General features: G+C 40.4%; 2 protein-coding genes across 19 annotated transcripts in view; one reads left to right on the forward strand and one right to left on the reverse strand.

Annotated features, from left to right (window-relative positions):
• The window catches only part of SPEF2 (sperm flagellar 2), a 77,054-nt gene extending 57,904 nt beyond the window's left edge, over positions 1 to 19,150 (reverse strand). For 12 of the 14 annotated variants that reach the window (XR_007630535.1, XR_007630534.1, XM_050329252.1 and 9 more), the window contains exons 1-7: positions 19,076 to 19,139; positions 17,285 to 17,387; positions 12,802 to 13,048; positions 8,379 to 8,549; positions 6,969 to 7,106; positions 5,852 to 5,931; positions 4,919 to 5,135 (exon numbers count right to left, since the gene is read on the reverse strand). Coding sequence is in view for 12 of the 14 variants with exons in the window: in XM_050329252.1 (XP_050185209.1) it covers positions 4,919 to 5,135; positions 5,852 to 5,931; positions 6,969 to 7,106; positions 8,379 to 8,549; positions 12,802 to 13,048; positions 17,285 to 17,387; positions 19,076 to 19,133 (1,014 nt within the window). In the remaining 2 variants the exon portion in view is untranslated. Of the gene's footprint in view, positions 1 to 4,918; positions 5,136 to 5,851; positions 5,932 to 6,968; positions 7,107 to 8,378; positions 8,550 to 12,801; positions 13,049 to 17,284; positions 17,388 to 19,075 lie in introns of all 14 variants that reach the window. The other 2 variants (XM_050329251.1, XM_050329255.1) reach the window with 2 other exon arrangements.
• Positions 19,151 to 19,282: 132 nt separating this feature from the next.
• Positions 19,283 to 25,247, forward strand: part of PRLR (prolactin receptor) — a 155,870-nt gene continuing 149,905 nt past the window's right edge. For all 5 annotated transcript variants that reach the window (XM_050329266.1, XM_050329267.1, XM_050329265.1 and 2 more), the window contains exons 1-2: positions 19,283 to 19,309; positions 21,486 to 21,569. The gene's annotated coding sequence lies outside the window, so the exon portion shown is untranslated. The remainder of the gene's footprint in view (positions 19,310 to 21,485; positions 21,570 to 25,247) is intronic.

A 25,247-nucleotide genomic window follows, 5' to 3' on the forward strand; every position in this document is an offset into this window, starting at 1 on the left:
AAGACTTCTGGGCAACAGTTCCAGTGTTCTCACTGGGACATGGATACAATACCCTATTCAGTACTATGGGAAAATCATTCTGAACCATTGCTTGAGGGATGGTCTGTGTACACAGACACTTTCAAGGCTATGGATTCTTATTTTTCTGAGTGCTCTCAAAACATAATAGTATCTTATCACTACTACACTTCTCTAGCCTGTTCCTGGTATGTAAACTAATGCTTAACCTAATCTGAAGTTTTGCTTCACTTCTGAGTCCTGAGGGAAGCAAAAACATCAGCTTGCCTTTCAAACCCCATTGCCAAATACCACTACAGCAGAATTCTAGAGGAAATATCTGATTTGCTGAATATTTGTTTCACATGCAGCATAACTGCTAGGAAATATTTTCCAATGTAAGGACCTAAACTGGGCACTGATTTGAATATTTCAAATTCATTTTCCTAAGAACACGGGCACAGTAAAACCAGTTATTAGTAAAAAAAAAACCCAAATCAAAAGAAAATATCATATCTATTTTCTTTTATCTGGTTTATTTTTTCATCAGCTGTCTGTGACAAAGAGGGCAAAATACATTACATAAATACAACTATAATCAGAATATCCAATTTGATTACATACTATCATATTATTTATGAAAGAACTCTACAAAGAGGTCTGGATCGATGCTACACAATGCAAACCAGGACACCTGTAAAAAAATTTTTATGCACAGCATGGCTATTTGAGTTTCAATAATAAAAACAACAACTTTCTAAATAATTTATTTAATATTGATGTTGGGAAGAAGCCAACTTAAAAAAAAAAAACAAACAAAAACAACCTCTTTCCTTATTTTTAAGTTCTTTTCCCTTCACAATTCCTGGGAATGAAGTACATTCCAATTAAATACTGGTGACTTGAAAATATTAAACTGATATAAAAATATCTCAACATTTTTCTTATTTTAGCCAAAATGTGGGCTTTGTACTCCCCTTTCCTAGCACCATATCTCATAACACTGCATGGTACTTCTAATGATAGATGTAGTCACCTCAGGCTTTAATCCCAGAGTGGTTCACCCACATCATATTTGTCTCTATACAAAGCTTTTCTCAAAATGAGGGACTAATTTTGAATGTGTTGTGCTTTGTACCCTATTTGTAGTGTACTGTTTGTAAGCTATTTTTCTATGGAGGGAATTATCATCATGCATGCAACTGAAGTGGAAAACAACGCAATCAGAGCAATTTTATATTCATTCTATGTGTCACTTGATATAGTTCAGGTGATAAATTTTTCCAATAGTACTGCCTACTGAAGAGTTAGTCTGTCCATTTTCTCCTACATTCCTGACCTCAAGGCAACAAAAGGAGTAACAGCATCCTTTGCCATCTCAGTTCTATCCACTCCTACTTTGGACTTAGTATTTCATTAAGATGTCAAAGAAGAGTAGAAAATGCACAGTGTGTTTCCTATTGCAAGTAAATATCCTTCATTATTTTCTGTAGTTGCTACTGCTTACCTTCAGCCATTACAGCAGTAGGTACTTCACCAGAAGAAAATGGATTTTAAAACCCTAATTCAGAGGGAATTGAAGGAGCCAACCTAACAGAGTGGTCATTTGTCATACTCAAACCATCAGCTTAATGGTGCAAAAAGTTGGTCCAGTGGGAAATGAAACCACCTTATGTAGGTGAATGTCCCCTTCCTAAAGCAAATGGGTAGATGCTCCTTTAGAACACTTTACAGCAGCCAAAAGAACTTCAATATTCTAAGTGATCAAATATTTTGGCATGCTCATTAGGCCTAAAAAGAGCTAGTAGGAAATTTCTGAGGAACAAGAATAAATGAAAAGGCAATTAACTCAAAGATACACAACAGATAAGTAAGGATTCAGAACATCAAACTCATAGTTTCAGAGAGGTTGCTTATTGGGTGGGGAATGGAAGCACTGGTAGCTATCTTTCATACAAAAAGGAATGGACAAAGTAGTCAAACCGAATGCTAACAAGTTTTAAAACTTCTAGACATAGTAGAAGACAAAATAAAAAATTTAATACCATTTTTTGACCTAAAATTTTACATCAACATCTTCACAGAGGACTGTGAAGTGTTTGAAGAAATCATAAATATCATAATTGGGACACCTGTGTAATAATTTGAAAAATTACTATTAAAAGAGCATGATACACACTTTTTTCCAGCTTACCTACTTGAGACAACAGTGGCATCCAGTGGCCAAATTATAACGTGTGTATGTTTCATGTTGTTCATACATAATTACTATATCACGTTTCTATTTTTCTATTTCCTTGTTTGATTTACATACAAGTGAAACAATTTTGTGCTGTTGTATGGTCATAACATTTATGACCAAAGATTACAGTTCAGCACACATAAATCTATTTGTTTATATACAACTAATAAGCTAGTAACACTTCATTTCTCCTCCCATTTTCATGTTCTCAATTTATTGCTGAAAGTAACTTATTCCTGGTAACTTTTTAATTCAGAGAGATAAAATCTGAACAAAGCACCTAAAAATAACAAGCACAAAGTACAAATAATTTGTTGAAATGGTAGAGATAAAGGTTCAAAAGGGATGAAGCCATATTACTGTCAAACACTTTCAACACCTCTCTATGAAAATCTGACTGGCATCATGCTGTGCTCTACAAAGGGTAGTCATATAATTGTAAAGTATTTTCTCTCCCAGTCTTCAACCTGTAAAGTGCCAAAAATAAAAAAAAAAAATGAACAAAGTTCTTTTAGTAAGGTCTATAAGCATGTATTCAAAACAATCTACCACACTCTGAAGGGATAAAATTCATTTGACTCTGAATGATCCCATGCCACGTTCAAGGTTTACACTGTATAGGTAAAATCCTAATCCTAATACCTACAAGGCAGCTACAGTTTCGTTGTGAAAATACTTTCTGGTTCAGCACGTAATGGAGGGGAAATTTAATCTTCAACTACTTGTATATTCATTTATTTTTTAAAGAAAATACCTTAGTTTGCTTCCCACTTCTCTTAAGTCAAGCAGCATCTAATTTTTGAAATCTTGAAGTTCCAACCAAACATCTCTTCCTCTGCTAATTTAGAACCAAATTGCCACTAAACAAATTCTCTCATCTGGTCAGACCACTGTTCCAGTCAAATGCTCACTTGTCTTGTCTTTCTAATCCCTGCAGTCTGTGACTTCAATTGTTCCTGCATCAAAGCCGATTTTTTTTTTCCCCTGTGAATTCAGGAACACTATTGTTAGTTTTGCCTTGATTTGGAGCCTCTCTGGAGCCTATCTGATTGACAGCACATTGGAACAGTTCCTCCATCCCAAACTGACAAGCCCTGTCCTACACCTCAGGTGGACCAGCTGTGTGATCTCCTCACAGCACTGGCTGCCTTTGCTGGCTTAGAGCTGCTGAATCCACCAAGCACCCCAGTGACTGATCCTAATACCTACGGGGCATTAAGACTTTTGGAACCACTAGTCCAGGCTGCCAGGGCTGCAAGAGTTGAGACCCAAAGAGCAAGTTTTGGGACTGCAGTGATTTCAGGCAAGTGGATTGCAAAACTTCTCACAGCCTATGGATAACATCAAGAACACGATGTAAAATCTCTTTGAATGAGAACTGAGAGACAGGATACATGGACAGATGCACTCTTGGTCTAAGCTACTACAGGTGTTTTTCAAGAATATACATCTGAGATAGACATTGAGAAGCATCTAATTGTTAGATGACTCCCTCAACAAATAAAATTTTTTCTTAACATTTCCAAAAGGTCTCACAGAACCACAGAATATGCAGAGTTGGAAGGGACCCACAAGGATCATCGAGTTCAACTCCTGGCCCTGCACAGGACCAGCCCCAAAAGTCACACCATGTGCCTGAAATTATTATCCAAATGCTTCTTGAACTCTGTTAGGCTTGGTGCCATGACCACTTTTCTGGAGAGCCTGTTCTGGTACCCAATTACCCTTTGAGTGAAGAACCTTTTCCTGATATCCAACCTAAACCTCCGCCGACACAATTTCAGGTCACTCCCTTGGGTCCTCTCACTGGTCACCACAGAGAAGAGATCAGTGCCTGCCCCTTCTCTTCCCCCCTGCAAGGAAGTTGCAGACCTGGATGAGGTCTCCCCTCAGTTTCCTCTTCAATCTCCAGACATTACATGTAAAGGCTTAAAAACATATACATATATATAAAATATATGGGACACATCTGAAATGCTGTTATTATGCAGTAGCAGTGGAGAAAGGTCCAGCTATAATGGGTTCAACATGTATGATCTAAGCTAAGGACTCACAGTGAAATGCTAAAATAAATGATAACCAGAAATCACAGAAACCCAGTAAATTACAAGTTCTATTTCTATACAATCACTACAAAAGAGAAGACACGTGAAATCAGTAATCTAAGAGCTGCTTTTTGAATGAGGAGTATCTGAAGAGAAATCTCAAAAGCCTTGTGCTTTACAGGACAGGATTTAAATGGAATAACCTGCAACATCCATTTTTAGACAGAAGACAGACATTGTCCAGAGATATATCTTCTATTTCATAGCACACCAAAAATCAAAGCTCTGACCTGCAAATTAAGTTTTGATTCTTCTCTTTGTTCAACTTCGGGGGAGGGGTGGCAGAGAATACAAGGCAGATCTTCAACTGACTTTTACAATCTTTGCTCTGATGCCTTTATTTAATCCTTTGTGGTTTGTAAGCATGGTGTATGACATAAAGGTTGTGAGAAAGAACAAATAACCTTCTCTATTTCTCAAGGAAAGTCAATGGTTGGCATAAAAATATTTTTCAGATGTAAGTGCATATATCTTCCTTTATCTCCTCCAAAAGTGTTCTGATTTTATATTTGTAAGCAAATTTTTAGATTGCTAACTGCACATGGACTCTACAGTTGAGCATACAATTTCTCACCTCTTCAGATTCGTGTGCTAGTAACTGGTCCATTAGCATCTTTCGTCGTCTCTTTGCTCGTTGTTCTCTAGCAAATGTATCTTCCTCTAAACGTTTTTGAATTTTCTTTATATATTCACCATCTGAATAAACACTTAACAGCTCAGGTTTTGTCTGTGCTGTAGTTTCTTGAGTTGTTTCTTGCAACTTCTGTGTTTGCAATGACTCTTGCATATCACTGATTGAAAAGATTAAAAAGAGAAAGATCTCTGACTTTATAGGAATTATGGTTCTAAAGCAGTTTACATACAGATCCCTATATAGCTATATGCAAGTCTAACAACTGTACAACATCACTATATGGGTACTGCGGCTACTTGGTGCCTTTGTTACTTGGGTTACTCCTCAAGATATCCATGCACTCTGAGTACAGTTTTGCAGTTATTAATCACAGGTTTACACACAGAAACATCTACAGAAGTATTCAGGACTATCACCTCTTGACAGTAGGGTATACATATCAATACAGATAACAGAATGACTATTACTGCAACATACAGTCAAGTTTCAGGAAGAAAGTTACTTCTCTATTACCTTTGAAATTAGTGTGTATGTATATTCACAGCCATTCCCACATCTCTGCAAGGCTAAATGACCTTATAGACCCAATGACTAAAATTAAGAGAAGACATGCATTTTGAGCCCTTTCTTGCTGTATATGTGACAAAAACTGGTGGAGGAAGCTTGAGCCATCCCTGCTACAACTAAAGGTAAGGTAAAGACACTTCAATCGTGTTGGAATTAAAATATTTGCAGTAGGACAATCACTCAAAGAACAATCACAGTTTGAACCAAATGAGACATTACTTTTTCCTCAAGTAGGTGCATACATAGATAGCAGACACCTGAGGTAGGATCCTGTCTATTCTTAACAATCTAATATCCAAATATTACCTGTCAGTCACCTGGCTGTGTAATTCAAAGGCATTTCCTGCCATAGACTTCTCAAACTTGTCTATTTCCTTGTACACGTTCTGAAGAAGTAACATAAAATTTAATGTTTCCTTTCTCTTCACAAAACATCAGAAAGAAGGTTCAACAGAATAAGTATTAGGGAATTACTTTTATGTCATGTATGTACAACAGAAAGGCTTACACTGAAAATACTTTAAGCATCAGCTAGATCAAGAATAAAGGTAAGATTATTTCCATCTCCTGCTTTCCACTTTTTTCCCCTGTTCCCTTTCCCTAGCTACACCTACTTCCACCAACCAGAATAACCTAAAAATTTGCAGCTGTTCATTCTGCACAACAATTCTGATTTTTTGTAGGACTTTAGCAGTTTACATAATTCTCACCATTCAGGGATTTGAAAGGATAATCTGGGCTATGATCTGCTTTTGAATCAGTAGCTTGAATGTATCCCCAATAGTTACTCAAGCAACTATGTTACTACACTCTATATTTAAATACATCTGTGACAGTTGCACCACTATAAAAACTGGTAATAGTTGCACTCCTGAGGACAATACAATCCAGGAACTTGAATTACAATCCAAGTACTTCTCTGTACTAGATAATAAAGATTTTTTTTTTAATGGTGCATTGCTATCATCTCCTGATTTAAGACAATTGTCAATTTCAGCTATTACTAACATTTTTAATGGAGCAGACAGCTTTACAGAGTGTTACAGAACAGTTCAAATATTATCGTGCAAAACTTTATCATGCACAAATGAGAAAGGAATGTTAATGCTTTTATTTCACATATTCAACTCAATAGACTAGAATGTAAAATAGTTTTAGAAATCAAATTAGTACCTACCTATGGTATATATTCAATATGAATTTTCTCTTACATCAGAACAGTTTTTATTAAGAAAGAAATGCAGAATTATGATCATATAAGTATTCAGTCCAATTTTCACTGGCTGAGTCTACTATATTATTTTAACAGTTATATATCAGCTGCTTTTGGATGATGCAAGTACAGTATTTGTAAGTGTAAATGTTCCCAAAAATCAAGCTGAATCAATATAATTAACATTAAAAGAACATGGATGATAATTACCTCTGCTTCTCTTTTCTTTAATAATTTTTTAGCTTCAATAGCTTTTATGGTGGGTCTTGGTGGAGGCTTTGGAACCTTTAAAACAGCTGTTTGAATCCTGTGCTCTACTTCATTTTGTCTTCTTCTTCCTATGTGATCCTGAATATTCAACATCTTGTGTTCAAATACACAGGTTGAAACAAAATACAACATAGGGCCCTAATATACTACCTAAATACTTCTGAAGTAATAGGGTATATTTTATATATATAAATATATATACTTATAGTAGTATATATATATATATAGTGTGTATATATATATTGTGTGTGTATATATATATATATATTTAACATATTTATATGACAGCAAAGGGTCGGTGCCTTATAAGCATTTAGCAGCTTTCATTGAATTCCAGTTCATTACCTTTTTCAGGTCTGAATACAGAACAGAAACTGAGAATACCAGTTTCCTGGTACAGAAAATGAGAATACCATTAGGTAATACTACTGGTGAACAGTGAGTCTCAGATGATCAAGAAGTAAAAAACATATAAATTACACTCATTTAAAGTGCACTACAGAAACGTGGGTAAAGGTTGATATAAGGGGAAAAAATTAGTTTTTATACAAAAAAGTCAAAGACAGTTAAAATATATGTTAAAAAAGATATTAATAAATTTTCTTTAAAATTTTTTTGTTATATTTTGGATATTGTTTGTATTTCTTTTCTAGATACACGAATTGACTTTTCCTTCTTGTTCATGTAGTGACAATAGAACAGCTAAATAATCACAGCAAGACTCTGTCCCTTAGTTAGCCATATAAAACACATATCAAATTATTCAACTACATCCTCAATGTGGTTCAACACCTCCTGGATAGCTTGACATTTCCTCTATATAAACTGTAAGGTGTACTTCAGATGAGTGTTCCCATGTCTAAACAAATTCCTCCCTCTTTTTTTACTTTATCAGAATAGCGATACAGAAACATAAGATGTTCTGAGGGCATACCCACTAGACCCTCTTTCCCCATCTTTTCCTGCTTTTGAACAATGCTTCATCTTCTCTTTACAAAATAAGAATGCCACAAACCTCTTTTACAAGGACATCTCAAACAAATACAAGTTGTGAAATTTACACTCAGTCTTCAAGACTATAGATATTTTCCATGGATGACAAAACACAAGTACTCTTAATTTAAAATTATGTGACTTTTAAATAGTAACATTTTCAAAGTCACATAAGAGTATACTGACTCTGTGTCTACATGTTAAGGATTTCCATGCATAGTCCTATCCCTTGTTCTTGCATAAACATGACTGTGCAGCACAGAATTAAGAAGCCTTCCCATTGGCTTTAACTAATCCATTAAGCACATATCCTTAAGAAAACACATCTTTGGAAGTCTATAAAAAGTAAGCCGTCACCTTTTCAATGTCTTGAGCTCTCTGCCCTTCTTGGAGCTTCTGAGCTCTCTGCTGCTCTGCAAAATGTGTACGAGCTATTTTATCTGCTACTGCCTTGGATTTTGTTTCAAAACGCTCCGAAATCTGCTGTAGCTGCAAATCAGCCTGACGTGGCACTAAAGTTTTCAAACGCTAAAATTAAACATTAAGCAACAAAGAGTCAGAAACAGTAATAAACATAATTAAATATTATAATCTCAAGATGTTTATTTCAAACGGTGTTTTCCTGTGTTAATGGGCACAGAAAAAACATCTAAACATATTTGAATAGAAAACCAGGACTAGCTTCATTGAAAAGAACAGAGATTTGAATTTGAATGATGCTAAGTTTTGTTTAGTTTAGAGAAAAGGACACATTGCTTTGCAGAGCTTATTCAGGAGGGGAAATGCAGAGGGAGGTGCTGTGCTCTTCTTCCTTGTTATCCAGTGAGAGGACATGTAGGAATAGAATCATAGAATCATAGGATCACCGCATGGTTTGGATTAGAAAGGACCTTTAAGATCACCTAGTTCCAACCCTCCTGCCCTGGGCAGAAACACCTGCTACTAGACCAGGTTGCTCGAAGTTCCATCCATCCTGGTCTTCAACACTCCCAGGGATGGGGCATCCACAGGCTTCCCTGTGCCAGTGCCTCACTACCCTTATAGTAAAGGATTTTTTCTTAATACTGAATCTAAACCTACTCTGAAACTTAATCTAAATTCCTCCTTGTGCTGTCACTACATGCTCTTCTAAACAGCCTCTCTCCATCTTTCTTGCAGGCTCCCTTCAGGCACTCAAAGGCCACAATTAGGTCATTTGGAAGACTTCTCCAGGCTGAACAATCCCAATTCTCTCAGCCTTGCCTGGTAGGAGAGGTGCTCCATCCCTCTGATCAGCTTGGTGGCCTCCTCTGGAGTCACTACAACAGGTCAATGTCCTGCCTGTGCTGACAATCCCAGAGTTGGATGCAGTGCTCCAGGTGGGGTCTCATCAGGGAGGAGCAGAGAGGCAGAATCCCCTCCCTTGACCTTGACTGCTTTTGAGGCAGCCCAGGACAAGATTGGCTTTCTGGGCTGTGAGTGCACATGGCCGGGTCATGTCCAGCCTCTCACCCACCAGCACCCCCCAGTCCTTCTTGCCTGGGCTGCTCTTCATTTGCCTGGACTGATACCAGGGGTTGCCCTGACTCAGGGCATGAGATTCCCATGGATCCACTGCTCAGGCTTGTCTAGGTCCCTTTGGATGGCATCCTGTCCTTCAGGGTTGGCAACCGCACCTCTCACCTTGGTGTCATCTGCAAATTTGCTGAGGGGGCACTTGATCACTTTGTCATTGATGAAGATATTAAATAACACTGGTCCCAATACGGACCCCTGAGGGACACCACTTGTCAGTGACATCCATCGGGACTCTGAGCCATTGACTACCCCCCTCTGGTAGTGACCATCAAGGCAGTTCCTTACTCACTGAACATTCCACCCACCAAATCCATGTCTCTCCAACTTAGAGAGAAGGTTTTGTGGGGGACCATGTCAAAGGCTTTACAGAAGTCCAGATAAACAACATCTGTAGCCCTTTCCTTGTCCACTGTCGTAGTCACTCCATGACAGAAGGTCATGATCGTATTGGTCAGGCAAGACTTGCCCTTGGTGAAGCCATGCTAGTTGTCTCAAACCACCTCCCTGTCCTCCATGTGCCTTAGTACAGCTTCTAGGAGGATGAGTTCCATGATCTTACCAAGCACAGAGGTGAGGCTGGAAGTCAGTAGTTCCCAGGGTCTCCTTTCTACCCTTGTTAAAAATGGGCAATGTTTCCCTTTTTCCAGTCACGTGGGACTTCACCTAATGGCCATGACTTTTCAAACATCATGGAGAACGGCTTGGGAACTACATCAGCCAATTCCCTCAGGACTCTGTGATGGATCTCATGGGGCCCCATAAACTTACATACATGATGGTACGTTACGTACCTTATTTACTCAGGTGGTCATGGACCTGGTCTCTACTTACAGTGGGAAGGACTTTGCTCCCCCAGTCCCCATCCTGCTGTCCATCCACTCAAGAGGTGTAGTTAAGACTGAGGCAAAAGAGTTCTTAAGTACTGCAGCCTTCTCCTCATCTGTTGTTACCAGTTTCCCAGGGCTTTTTACCAAAGGGGGTCCACTTTCTTTGACCTTCCTTTTCTGATTAACACACCTGTCGAAGCCCTTCCTGTTATTCTTTATGTCCCTTGCTACAGTTTTAGCTTTGACATGGTCTTTTTCATCCCATCCCTACACAACCAAACTTCCCCTCCATACTCTTCCCAGCTCAACTTTCCTAGCTTCAACTGCCCATGCATTTGCATAGCAGCCACGTCGGTCTCTTGCCTTCCTTGCCTGACTTCTTGCTCCTAGTGATTGCTAGCTCTTGCACTCTATAGAAGACTTCCTTAAAGATGTTTCAGCTCTGTCTCTGTGGGCAGTCTGCCAGGGGATCCCACTGACTATCTCCCTGAAGAGCTGAACGCCTGCTTTCCTAAAGTTCAGGGACCTAACTTTACTCCTCACCTGACCCACATGCCTCAGGACTGCAAACTCCACGAATGCATAATCACTCTAACCCAGGCTGCCTACAGTCTTGATGTCCCCAATTATTTTGTTTGCAGTGGTGACACACGGATCAAGGAACACATCCCCTCTGGGCTATTTCTTGGGCCAGGAAGTTATTCCTCAGGCATTCCAGGAGTCTCTGTGCTACTTTTCCAGCAAATGTCAGGGTGGCTAAAGTCCTGCAGCAGGACAAGAGCCTTTGAGCACAATGCCTCCTGTAGCTGGAGTAAGAAGGCTTTGTCAATAGGCTCCTCTTGGTCAGGTGGACTGTAGCAGACACCAACTACAGGGTTCCCTTTTTTGTCTTGGTCTCTGATTCTTAGCCATGGGCTTTGGAACTGCTCATGCCTATCCCTTGGAGACAACTCTTCACAATCCATCTCTTGATGTAGAGGGCAAAGCATCTGCCTCTCCTTCCACTTCAGTCTCTTCTAAACAGCCTGTAACCACTGATAGTCACAATCCAGCCATGGGATTCATCCCATGCTGAACCAGGGGAGGTTCAGACTGGAAGTTAGGAAGCATTTCTTTACTGAGAGTGTAGTCAAACACCGAGACCGGCTTCCTAGAGAGGTGGTCAATGCTCTAAGACTGCCACTGTTTCAGAGGCATTTGGACAACGACCTTAAAAACAGGTTTTAACTTTTGGTCAGCCCTGAAGCGGTCTGGCAGTTTAACCAGATGATCATTGTAGGTCTCTTCTAACTGAAATATTCTATTCTATTTAAACTGAAATATAGGAAATTCAACTTAAACACAAGGAAAAAATTACTGAAAGGGTGATAACCAATTTACTTAGACAGGCTTTGAAGTCTCCAGCTTTGGAGATATTCAAGACCCCACTGAACAAGGCCCTGAGCAACCTGCTCTAGTTGGCTTTGCCTGGAGCAGTGGGGATGGACTGAGTGACTTCCAGAGGCCCCTTCTAGCCTCAGTTATTCTATGATTCAAATGCAGTTCTGACTCTGTCTAAAGATCGGACCTACTCGCAGTTGCTTAACTTCTTTAAGCTATCCCTCTACAGGTGAAGGGATATTTCAACTCTCTGGCACTATCCTTGCATTTGTTCATAATATTTCTGCCTGTAGACTATTTTTCAGGAAGTGTGCCCAAAAAAAGGTGAAATTTTCCCCAGCCAAATTTGATTCCTGATATATAGCTTCTTAAAAATTGCTCATTCTGCCAGCAAATAATGGTTTGCACACGCTGAATCTTACTGCTGAAAACAAGAAGAATGTCCTTAACAGAACCTACTACATCAACACTGACTTCCTCTTTTCCCTTTGTTTCTTTCTCTTTGTGTTACCCAGCACATGATTATTGCTGGCTGGAGTGTAGTATAAATATATGGAGAGACAAGCAACAGAATGAAAAAATCATTGCGGCACAAGGCTCAACACAGTTATAAACAGGCTTCCTGGAGGGGAAATTAGTCTAAGTTGATACCTAGACCACAATGCAGTCTGCAATCTGAAGCAGTAAAAGTAAAAAGGCAGCTGCTGAATAACTATTACCCTTTGTTGTTATAATATTTTAAGTCTGGAGAAAACTTGAAAATAGAGCAGGTAACACAGGATGAACCAAAACAAAGGAAAACAGAACACAGGAGATCAATATCCTATTGAGTTACTGATAAGCTGTATAATGTCACTGTATAAGACATTGCAAAGGACTCCTTCTTTTCAATGTAAGTGTTGGGTTTTGAACAGGAGATTTAAAAAGTGGGGAGGGGAAGCACACAATACTCTTAAAAGGTACATGTAAATATGCTACCTTTTCTCTATTTATACAAAATAGGCATAGCTAGTTACCTCCGGATACAAAACACTCTCAATAGACTTTGTAGTTGCTGTGGGTCTTATTGCTTCCATGACTACTCCAGGGTGCTTTGCCTTTCTCTTTTTTTCTAAAGCAACATACAATTCATATAAAAGCTTTGTTGCAGCCCCATGCTGTCCTGTCATGATGTCTTGGGCCACATTCTCATTAAACTGCACACCAAGGAGGTGAAGTGTAGGTTCCAGGCGAGAAAAATTGTTATCTTTCGCATCTGCAGCCCTATATGATTAAAAACAACAACAAAACCCAGAAAATTTTCACTTATTTTCACACTTATTTTCAGTTCCAACTCGTTGCATTATGCATGGTTGTGATACTTATCTCATACCAAGGTAGGAGGAGGAAAAAAATAAAACCCACAGAGGACTTCCTTAAATAATGGGTTACACAGTTTGGCTTAAGTTTTATACTGCAGTATAAAATAACTGCATTGATTACTATGCATAACTTCTGGAAAAAACAAAGAACACATTGGATTATAATAAATCCTGATATGTAAATACACAAACTGCATCTGACAGCAAAAGCTAACCCCCAATTGCAGCTAATGGTATCTCATCCACAAAACACACACAGAGTTTGAATGAAGTTTCTGTATGAGCTGTATCATCACTTGAGCTCTTACCAGTTAAAACATAGGAAATGATAAAAAGAGTCTGTAGTAGCCATTAACTCTCACAACACTTGGACATACTTCTTCTCCAATAAAAAGAAATGGACACACAGGTTAGAATGAGCAATTTACATTCAAAGCTAAACTAGTGGTTTGCAGATTACTGGCTCTCTTGATATGCAGATTTTCCTATGAAAGCAGTCAATATCAGTAGCTATACAGGGCAAAATCAAATAATAATAAATTATCAGTTCATCACAACTAACACATCAAATATTATCCAACAAATCCATAACTTCAGTCTGACTCAGAACATCATGCTTTCTATACTGCTCTATCTCTTGAGTTCACAATAGTTCCTTCATATCTACCAACCAGCTTTTGAGGTCAGCTGAGCTCCAGCATAATTCTACCAAAATGCCCCAATTTTACCGGAAGACCTTCTGGTAACAGAGTATTCATCTTATTTTTAGATGAAACTGTCCAGGAGCTCATTATTCTCTCTATAATAGTCCATGCCTTATTTTTTACCCAATTATATATAACTGCAGCTTCCAACTACTGAACATTTTTCTGCCATTGATTCAAGGTTAAGATGAGCCCTATTGTCATAAACCATCTCACATGTACTGAGAGGTTGTGGTGACACCACGTCTTAACTTTTTATTCTGCAAGGTGCAGCAGACTGGTTTGTACATCCTATATTCCCCCTCCTTGCATTCCTTGAAGAGAGAAGTGGCAGTTGCAGTCTTCTAGTCCCAGCAACTTCCCCAGTCATCAGGACCTTTCAAAGATTATTGAGTGGTCAAGCACTGATATCAGCCAGGGTCCCTTAGCTTAGGTGGTATATGTCATCAGGTCCCACGGACTTGCATATTTCAAATATATTTAAATGTTTCTTAAACTGTTCCTCCTCCATGGGTAAATCTTTCTTGCTGCAGACTTTCCTGTAAGTCTCAGGGGCTTGAGATGTTGCAGCTTTTTGGATGTCTCAATAGGTCCACATTTTCCCTAGCCTTTCTTTTGCTGTGGGGACACCTGTAAAAGCCCTTCTCATTGCCCTTTTGCCTAGGCATAAGACAAGGCATTTTCACCATGAGGACAGTCAAGCATTGAAACAAATTGCCTGGAGAGTTAGTGTAGTCTCCATCCTTGGAGGTTTTCAAGATCACACTGGGTAAACAACTGCTGCAAACTTTCCTGTTAGCCTCAGGGGCTTGGGAATTCAGAGTGTGAGTTTTACCAGTAGAACAGAGTAGGACAGAGTAAGTAAGACATTAAGTATCTCAGCCTCAGCATGGCAGTCTGAGGAATACTCAAGGACCTGAGAGGGGAGGCTGATCAATGGAGCCATACTCTGCCATCTTTATGCAGGAAGACAACTCAGCATGGCTGCTACAGAGGCAGGTCTTGGATCTTACCTGCTCTCTCACATACAGGACAGCTCTTCTTCCTTCTCACCTTCCCAGCTTGTCCATCCTAAAGAGCCTGTATCCAGCCCCGGCAGCACTCCAGTTTTGTGAGCTAATCCACTGCCTCTCTGTGATTGCAATGATAGTCAGCAACAACTCACAGGCCTCTGTTTTCTTCTGTTTGATCCCCATGCTGCATGTTTTAGTATACAGGCACTTCAGAGAGGCAGCCAGTTGTGTTGATTTTAAAAAAATTTAGAAAAATTTAGAAAAGGTGTGAATGTTCATCCTATAATCTTATCTTTTCTGCACTTCCTTAATTGTATGCATGCATTTGGAGTGGGAAGCCTTCTGCACTGTTTTGCTGCTCTTATTCACATCACCCTCCTCTTGCTTGCCAGTCCAGATCATCACTTCCTCAGTTGTTTGAGAGTAATCCTCTCCTTTTCCCCTCATTCCTAGTTTACATCTATCCTCACCAGATTTGTCAGGCTGTTTCAAAGACTCTTTTATCCATCTTGGCCAGGTGGATCCCATACCTTCCTAGCAGTCTTCCCTCTTGAAAGAGGATCCCATGGCTGTGAAAAACAAATCCCTGCTGTTGACAGCAGCTGCACAACCACTTGTTGACCCGTAGAATCTATCCACTCCTCATTGAGCCCATCCAACTCACCAGCAGAAATAAGGAAACAAAAGTATTTTCGCCCCATGCTTTTGACTCCAGGTCTCTCTGGCAGTATCCTTGGTGCCAACAGAGAAGAGCAGCAGGGATAACAATGCAAAGGCTCTGGACGAGTCTCTGCAGCTTTGGACTGAAGCTCCAGCATGCAGTAAGCCCTCCTTGGCTAGCATGTGAGGTGAGCAGATGGCACCTCTATCTCCCACTGCTATCACTTACCTGTTCCCTCCGGTGCTCTCATGTAGTTTAGACCTCACGAGCTCAGATGTTTTATTGCACAGTGCCACCTCTTATCTGCTACCACAGCTTCACATCAGCAGGTGGAGGAGACACCTTCCTTTTCTTGCCAGAAGTCACCTCCTTGCCAGTCGTTTCCTTTTCCCAACCCAACCAGTACAGATTCTGCCTCCTCTCTCTCAGCAGAGCTGCAGGTCCAGGTTCCTGCATCCTGTGTCTCAAAGAAGGTCCAATCCACTGATCTCATTCTGCAGCAGCTTGACTTGGTAACACAGCTCCTCCATGAGCACACACCTCTGCAGGCAAAGCCATCACCTCCCACTGATGAAGATGTAAAGACTCTGGACAATCCCTTTAATCTGAGACAGGGAGAATTGACTCCTTCCTCTGGAGGGAAAACTGACTTGAGGCCTCTGACATTCCAAGGAGTTGCTCCAGTGGGTATTGGTTATCATACTCTGTCACACATCACCACCCTTGTTGAGCACACATACACTGTCTCAGCAGTTTCTAACCACTTCTTGCCCCTACTGAAGTGCAATCTTCACTAACTGCACCTCAAAGCACCCTTTCATTGGGAAGAATCAAGAGAACTTGTTAGAAGCTGCTACAGCCTGCTAGAAGAAAAAGCCTGTTATTTTTCCCAGCAACAGCAGGTACTCTAAATTCCTCAAAGAGTTACCAAGGGCTTTCCAATGATCCCACAAATTCCTGGGAGATCTAGAAGTCCTAGAAGCAAAGCACAAAACTGCTGTGCAAAAGTGCTTTTTGTTGGCTGCCTTTGTTAGCTGTACTCAAGCTGCTCTCTTGCAAATTGGTGGGACTTGCAGAGGAAAGGGTGTGAATACATGGGAAGTTCAAAGAACATAAAAACAGAGGTTCAGAAGAAACAGGAAGATTTCATGCAGCCTGGCACTCTTGATGCATAAGCCAAGGAAGCCCATGAACTGCATCATCAACGTACCAAAGCTCACAGATCTGCACAAGACTTTTCAACTTCACATTTTTTAGTTCTTCTTCATTACAGATATTACACCAGATTACTTGTAAACTAAGTTTATTAAACTAAATTCTTGTATGATTTTCTGCCAGTGCTTCACTCAGTCTCAAAATGGATCTCCACCATTTTCATTTTAGTGAAGATGTAATGGTCATCACCACACCACAGCTCTGTATTCCCAGCTCTACACAGCTCACAGGGACAGTGACAGTATTTCCAGCCCTAGAGACATCCTTGAAAGGCTTTTTGAATTTTTAGTCTAACCTGTTACTATTGTAGTTACAATCAAAATGCATGATTTTCTTAAAGAAGTATGATCAGTCTCCCTAGATATATGACACTCATTCATTCATCACACACAAGTACCTTTTGAATCTCTGAAAAATGTTTCAAATCTCACTAAGTTCTATGTGGTTTTCCACTCACTCTGCATAAACAAATCCTGAGAAAATATGTATAATATATTAAAATATATCTACTTTATGTAAAAGACACGTTATCCATAAGTACTAACCTGCTCTGGGAAAATTGTTTAAAGTCATCCTGAAGACCATATTTGTGTAGAATTTCTCCTAGGAGGTAGCCATTAGAAAATTCTTCTGGAAATGATCCTGGAACTAAGTTTCGGGTTTTGTTGTTTGGGTTTTTTTTTTCAAAAAATAAGATAATTAAAAGAATTCATACATTAATCTTAATACATCTTGTTATTATAACAAAACTAAATCCAAATTTCATTAAATAATTCAGAGGAATTTTAGGAGATTGACCTAGCAGTAACAGTTTTCATCTCACAAATAAATAAACTTTCTGTGTAGTTATTTTGCAATATCAGCTTTAGGTAGTAATTTCTCATTTTCATTGTAAAAATATAAACATTATCAATGAGATTGTGGCAATATCTATAAACTATGATTACTATATTTTCCATTCAAAATGCAAATAAAACAAAGCTAGACCTAATGTGCTTCTCTTCAAGAATCATATAATATGGTGAGTTGGAAGAGACCCACAGGGATTATCAAGTCCAGCCCCATGCAGGACACACCAAGAGTCACACCATGTGCCTGAGAGTGTTGTTCAAACTCTTCTTGAAGTCTGTCAGGCTTGGTGCTGTGACCACTTCCCTGGGGAGCCTGTTCCAGTGCACAACCACCCTCTGGGTGAAAAACCTTTTCCTGATATCCAACCCAAACCTCTCCTGACTCAACTTCATGCTGTTTTCTTGGGCACTGTTGCTGGTCACCACAGGGATGAGATCAGTGCCTGCTCCCCTCCTTCCCCAACATGAGGAACTTCAAGACCATGACGTGGTCTCCCCTCAGTCTCCTCCAGGCTGAACAGACCAAGTGACCTCAGCCACTCCTCATACAGCTTCCCCTCTAGATTCCTTCATCATCCTCATTGCCCTCCTTTGAGGACATTAAGCTCCTAAAAGTTTAATGTCTTTCTTATATTGCAGTGCCCCAAATTGCACACAATATTCAAGGTGAGGCCACCTCAGAGCAAGAGCAGAGCAGGACAATCCCCTCCCTCACCCAGCTGGGCATGCTTTGCCTGATGCCCCCCAGGACACAGTTGGCCCTCCTGGTTGCCAGGACACTGATGACTCCTATTCAACTTGCCATCAATCAGGACCCCAAGGACCCTTTCAGTGGCACTGCTGTCCAGCCTGTTGTCCCCCAGACTATACACACAACCAGGTTTGCTCCATCCCATGTGCAGAATCTGGCACTTGCCCTTGTTAAACTTCATACAGTTGCTGATTGTCCATTGCTCTAATTATCAACAGAAAGTTGCTCCCTCTTCCTTGCAGAACAAATGTTTTTGCAATGCCAGCACAACAAACACCTGCCATTCCAAACAAAGCACTACTTTCCAAACATATTAAAATGTATTTTTCATTCCCTGGAGTCCTTATTAGCAGGTGAAGCTTGAGCACCTCCTGTCTCCCGAGAGCACTTGCCCCACGAGGAGAATTAACTTTAGCTCGAAAACTTCAGGCATCGGAACAGGTTGCCCAGGAAGGTGGTGGAGTCACCATGCGTGGAGGTGTTTAAGAGGTGTCTAGGTCTGGCGCTGGGCGATGTGTTTTAGGGGTTACAGTGGCATTGCGGGGTGGACAGTTGGACTGGGTGATCCTGAAGGTTTCTTCCAACCTTGACGATTCTGCGATTCCACGACTAAACACGTACCTGCGGTGGTACCTGGGCGCGGGGCAGCGGCGGGGGGGAGACCCCTTTGCCCGACCTGGCCCGACCCCGAGGCAGCGCCCCCGTTCCTCCCCGCGCAGCAGGGCCCCACTCACCGACGTGCCGAGAGAGCTTCACCTCCTGGTTCAGCCACTCGCAGAGGATCCGCGACATGGTCGGGCCGGGCCGGGCCGGACCCGCCGCCGCCGCCGCCTCCTCCGCGCTCCGCGTCCCGTTGCCACGGCGACCGCGCGCGGCGCCTGCGCACTCGGGGCGGGGCGGGCGGCGGCCGTGCCGCGCAGGCGCGGCGGGCGGGCGGGTCCGCGGGTGTGCCCGGCGCGCGGAGGAAGGTGAGCGCGCGGCGGGGCGGGGCGGGGCGCGCGGCCGCCGCCCCCTCAGCGGGGCCGGGGCGGTGCCGGGCGGGGGAGCCGAGCGAGCCCGGCGGGGCCGAGAGCGGCTCTGCCGACCCGAGCCCCGGGGACGGCGTGCCCGGGGCCAGGTGGCCGGTCCCCGCCCCGCCCCGTGCCCCGGCGACGTGCGGGGCTGGCGGCACACGGGGCTGCCCCACCTCGCTCCATGTGTGTCCCAGCCGGCGCTTCCCCGTTCCGCCCCGCGCCTTGTTTGCTCCTGAGCTGGAGCGGGTGGCACGGAGCAAAAGGGCTGCCAGGTTTAGGGTGGACGTTAAGGAGGGTGAAGGTTGGACATTAGGTAGAACTTCTTCACAGAAAGGGTGTTCAGACATTGGAATGGGCTGCCCAGGGAGGTGGTGGAGTCACCGCCCCTGGAGGTGAGTAGGGAAAGACTGGACGTGGCACTCAGTGCCGTGATCTGGTTGACAAGGTGGGGTCCGGTCACGGGTTGGACTCGATGGTCACGGAGGCCTTTTCCCACTCAGTAGATCCTGTGATTCTGTGAAATGCAGCCTGACAGGAGAAAGAAATTAATCCAGAGTGATTTTCCGAAATCTGTTCGCATAACGGCACAAATTACTCTGTTGGCGCAGTGTGAAAAGGGGGAGGGAGAGCAACAAGTGCCGAGAAGGGCTCTGGCGGTGCAAATGTGCGCTACACAGCGAGGAGGGCTTTTGCCAGCAGCGCTGTCGGTGTGAGGCTCGGGAGCATCCCTGTGCCAGAACAGCTGCTCGACTGGGAGCCAAGCCGGGCTCGTAACGAGCCTCGCCGATACGGCTCTTTGCTCAGCTTTTGTTTGTATTAAGTCGTCTTTGGTTTAGAATCTAAAACAGTCACAGGTGGTTCTAGTGCTTCTATCCGAAGCATGTGTGACAAAACTGTGAAGCACAGAACTACATCTCGAAAATGCACCGCACACCATGGGGATTTCGATTGACCAGTTTCTCCTGGAAAAGATGTATGTTTTACTTAGGTTTTGGGTACCTTTCAGTGCCATACAGAATCCTAAAGGATTCTTTATCCTGCAAAAGGCAGGAATAAGAGGATCTAGTGGCTAATGACAGGCTGACAACAAACTAACCGTAATTTTTAAATGTGACAATGATCAACAGTTGGCATAACTTGAAATGTTACAAATTCTGTTTCTCTACAAGGAACAGAATTCCTCAGATTAAATCTCTGTGCTTTTACAGAGGGCGTGCTTCAAATCAAATTAAATCTTTGAGAATAAGTGAAAAGAAATGTATAACTGATAAGGTATTTATGTATCTTGAGAAGGTCAATATTGAATTAGTAACAAATGAATGAATGAAATAACAGGAACCTTCAAGAGAGGGGAAGTACTTTCAAGGCAAATGTTTAAATTGATATTTATATTATTCTAAAGATTCAGAGTTTTGTGTATATCTGAAGGTATAAAAATCCCCACGCTTTAGGGGGAGAAAAAAAACCTTGAATTTTTAATATGACACTATTTCATAGTAGTATGAAAGTGATAGCAGTAGTATGAAAATGGTAATACTACTCCACTAGTAGTGGATATATCTACTATCACAAGAGTGTTTTTCTGGTATGTCAGGCTGCAAAGAACAAATGTATTTTAGCCTTCTCATGGAATTTTTCCCTTAGCTCCAGAAATCAATGTGTATTTGTGGTTATGTATAGTTATATGTTGCTGCACATAGTCATTAACAGTTTAAGAAGTTGATGTTGATTTGAAACATGCAATTGAGAACTGATTTATATTAAGTATAGCACTTCTTTCCATATCACCTCTAACTTTGAAAAGCTGGTACTTTCTTTGTCTCTAGGTTTGTCCCTTATGGAATGTATTCTTTCAACTTTATTATCATATTCAGTGAATCTCTAAACACTTGATTTAGTTTAAAATAACATGAGTTGTCCTATGTGCTGAGATGACATAATAAAATCTTACTCAGATAAGCTTGAATTATGAGAAAAATTGAATTTCATATTTAAATTCAGTAGTGACTTGCTGTTTTATTTAAGTCTGTCTTAGCTCTTAACAAATTAATGTAGCTTTCTTTCAGAATTCTGGGCACTGATAGAATTATGTATTAATCAAGTTTTACTTCATTCTTTCCCTGAATTTAAGAACTTGGAAGATGTCTGTGTTCTGCACTGTGAAAGCTGAGTCCAGACAGCTTTTAAAGGAAAGTTCTAGCAGACAACAGATAAGGTAAGTGTTTCCCTAATTCTACCCTTGCTGAAAATGCCAGTATTTTAAAATGGGTGTATTCTATGTTCTTTTGATTTTTTAATTTTTTTACTTATACTTTGATTTTGGTAGGAATACCAATTGGAATATCCTAGAACATTCCAAACTGATTTTTCAAAGGACTCTGCACTTTGAATGGTGTAGATTTTAGACAGTAATAGTAGATTGTGGATTGCATATGGATTTTTCACCTAGAACTTTGTCTTTATTTTAAACAACTTCATGCATCTTCTCATGGACTTGCTTTGAAAGAGGAGAGGCTTATCCATAGGCTGAATTTATAATAGTCAAAGGAATAGAAGACATCAGACAACGATCTGTTGAGCACAGAAATTGAGGTGTCAGGGATCATCTGTTACATTTCATTCCTTTTGCCCTCCTTAATGAAACTGCATATATGAAGAACCAAAAAAAATCGTAAAATATAATCAAACCTGTAGCTTTTTTGTACTTTAGTTTTGAATAACATGGACATACAGTGGTGTGCATGAAGAACAAGAAGGCAAAATTCAGTTTTAAAAGTGATTATCTGTAAACTTCAGTGTTATCACAAAAGGACAATCAAAATTCTTCAGCATGTTCAAGATAATAAACTGGATTAGGAGGAATTATTTACAACTTAATACAACAAAGATTAAGAAAAGTCAAATGGAGCAGTACCTGAATTCTCAAATTGAATTGCATTTAGGTTGAATCTGTGCAGACAGTAATAGCACTAAACTGATACAGAGTAATTAAAGCATGTCTGAATTCAGGAGTTTCCTTTTTGTGCACCAAGATTTGTTGTTGCATAAACAAGATTCTTTTTAAATATACTTTAAGTATAATTTTTGCAGTATTATTGTTCATATTGTTTGCTTGTCTCTTGTCTCTCCTGGGAATTTACAACAGGGCTAAATAGCCTCCTCTCCTCCTAGGGCTTCTTTTTGCTTTTCCCTCTCTAGTTTGATTATATGTTTTAGTTAATGTTATTTACCCACTCTGATATGATCAAATGATTATGTTCTTTTTGAAACTTAACTGTATTCATCCTTCATAGACTCTCCTCTGGTCACCTCTGGGTCCTCATGTCTGAGGACAAACAGGGATCAAATTAAAGTCATGATCTTGAGGTCTGTGCTTACCCCAGGTTCTCATAGCCTCTTGCGTTATGCACCTCTCAGCTCCACTGACCATACTGGCTCTTAAAACAGCACTACTCTGGAAACCTGTTCTGATTTCTGCCTTGGGTTTCCCTGCTGCCACAAGAAAACAGCAATATTGATTCAGAGCTCATCTTTGTCTAGTTCAGTCTCCTGTCTCTGACAGTGATCAATAACAAACTCTGGGGAAGAAATGAAGGGAAAGCATATGCTAGTACTATATACTTATTAGCATATACCATGTTGCCATACAGAACATTCTCAGTGCCATCATTCGTGATTTATGCATCTACATAAGGTAGTACAATTAACTTTTCCTTTCATTAGCACATGCAGACAGTTCTGAATCTCTGTAAATGTTTAATATTGTCAGCAGTCTGTGTTAAGGAATTCCATAACTTAACATGGATTTATATGAACAAATTAGATTACCCTTCATTATGTGAAGAAGTACATTGTTATTTTGAAGCTGCATCCTCTGCAGTGCTCTAGCTGTTCTGTTATTTTTAAACAAGAGTATGAGGCATCTGACTTGCAGGTTGAACTGATGTTTCAAGTGCTATCTTACTTCTAAGAGCTATATAATAGATGTATTTTCTATTCACATTTACTGCCCATCTTTGTGTTCTCTCCACCTCCGTTGTGGGGTTATGGAGCTAATATCTGTCTCATATTAACTGTGGTTAATATGGTTTATTCTACTCTTTTTATTATCTGCACCAAGAATGCTAGGGTGTGAACCTGCTGTACCAGACCTGTAAAAAAAAGTCCCCCACTTTAAGTAATTCTAGAACAAACATTTGGCAACGCTAATGTGGCTACCTGCAATATATATGCAAGATCCGCAATTACTGCTGAAATAATCTTTATATTATAAGCAAGTGTGTCATCTGTGTTCAAATACCAATGAGAATGTATGATACAGCCTGGGAATTTACAGGTATACAGGAAAATACTGTAACTGGGTGCATTGTTTTCTGCAAAGTGGATTATTAGTATGTAGGTTCAGTCTGAGTAAATCCAAGTAAATTACTGGGCAAGATTATTGCAGAGAAGTTCTGCACTATAAAGAGACAGAGCAAAATGTTTCCAGCGTGAGGAACAGCTGTAATGTTATAGCTGGCTGATGTTTTGATTCTTTTCCACACTGGTAACCAAGTAAGGAAGAAGATAATTTAATCTTCTTAAGTGAGATCCATAACTCGCTCATTGTATCTGAGACAGTATGGTTCCATTTAGTTCAGTTATAGCAACTGCACATTTAAACCAGGGACTGAAGGATTTTTCAGCTTCAAGTGAGAGTCCAGTGGCTCCAGTGTGATGTATTTGTCAGGAATTACAATCCACTATGGTGGATAGTGGCATATGATATTGAATAAGATTTGAATATTGATGCTTTAAGGCTACTTAAATTTAAGTCAAGCAGAGTGGTTTTTCTGGTGGTTTGTTGTTTTCTTTTAAAAAAAAAATGCATTACTGACTTCCATCTATTACCGACTCTCATTTAAAGTTTTTGAAGAGACTGTGTAGCTTTAAGGTAGAGAGTGTTTCTTAACCATTTCTAGACCAAAGGAGCACTTTATACAGAAAACATCAAAACAATAAAAGCTGAGTATAACTGATGGAAGTAAAAACCAAACTGCCTGACAGATTGAAAATTCACATAAGCAGAGCAAAAGGAAGTACAAAGCTCATGAGAACCTCCCTGAATAATGAAAACATACATGTCTTAAGGATGCACTAAATTCAGTAAATTGTGGGGAAATTAGAGACTGGCATGTTGATACAACTTTAAGCAAGTGTGTGAAACAAAAGAATGAGGAATTAAAGACATTTTTATTTTTAAGAAATTGCTGAGATGCCACTGAATTTGATTACCCATTTCTGAGCATCTCATTCTTCTTAATAGTTTTTTCAGGGGATTTATTACCACTTTCTTTCCTGTATGGTAATTCGTTTTCTATCAGAAAGTTGGAGATTCTGGGTGGGGGATTCCATGATTCCTTAATGAGATAGTAGGAGTAGTAGGCAAGGGGTAAAAAAAGTTGAAGATTGGAAATTGAAATTGAATAAAATTCATCGAGGAATGTGACTGGTGCAGATAAGTAGTCAAGAAGAGGGTTCTATCAGGAGTGGAACAAAGGGAATCATGATGACACAAATTACCTTAGTTCTATGGCTTGAACAGACTCCTTGAAATTCTGACTCACTGTTTCTCTACCTTAGGAAATTGTATGTAAAACATACTGTCAAAGGATGGGTTTAGTCAACCCAGTAATTGCTTGCATCCACACACACATCTGTGTCATAAAACAGAACTGAAATTATGCTAACATTTTTCTTGTAGTCATTCCTTTATGCACAAAATGGTTGCATGCTTGGTGTAGAGGAACAAAAGCTCTCTCCAGCTGGCTGTTTAAAAAAGAAAACAAGGCAGCTAAGTAGTAAGAAAAGTTCAGATGGTTCATTTTTGTCATGCACAGTTTAATTCAGACTC

This window comes from Myiozetetes cayanensis, unplaced genomic scaffold (genome assembly GCF_022539395.1).
Source record: "Myiozetetes cayanensis isolate MyiCay16 unplaced genomic scaffold, myiCay2020 scf4, whole genome shotgun sequence".
Taxonomy (NCBI): domain Eukaryota; kingdom Metazoa; phylum Chordata; class Aves; order Passeriformes; family Tyrannidae; genus Myiozetetes; species Myiozetetes cayanensis.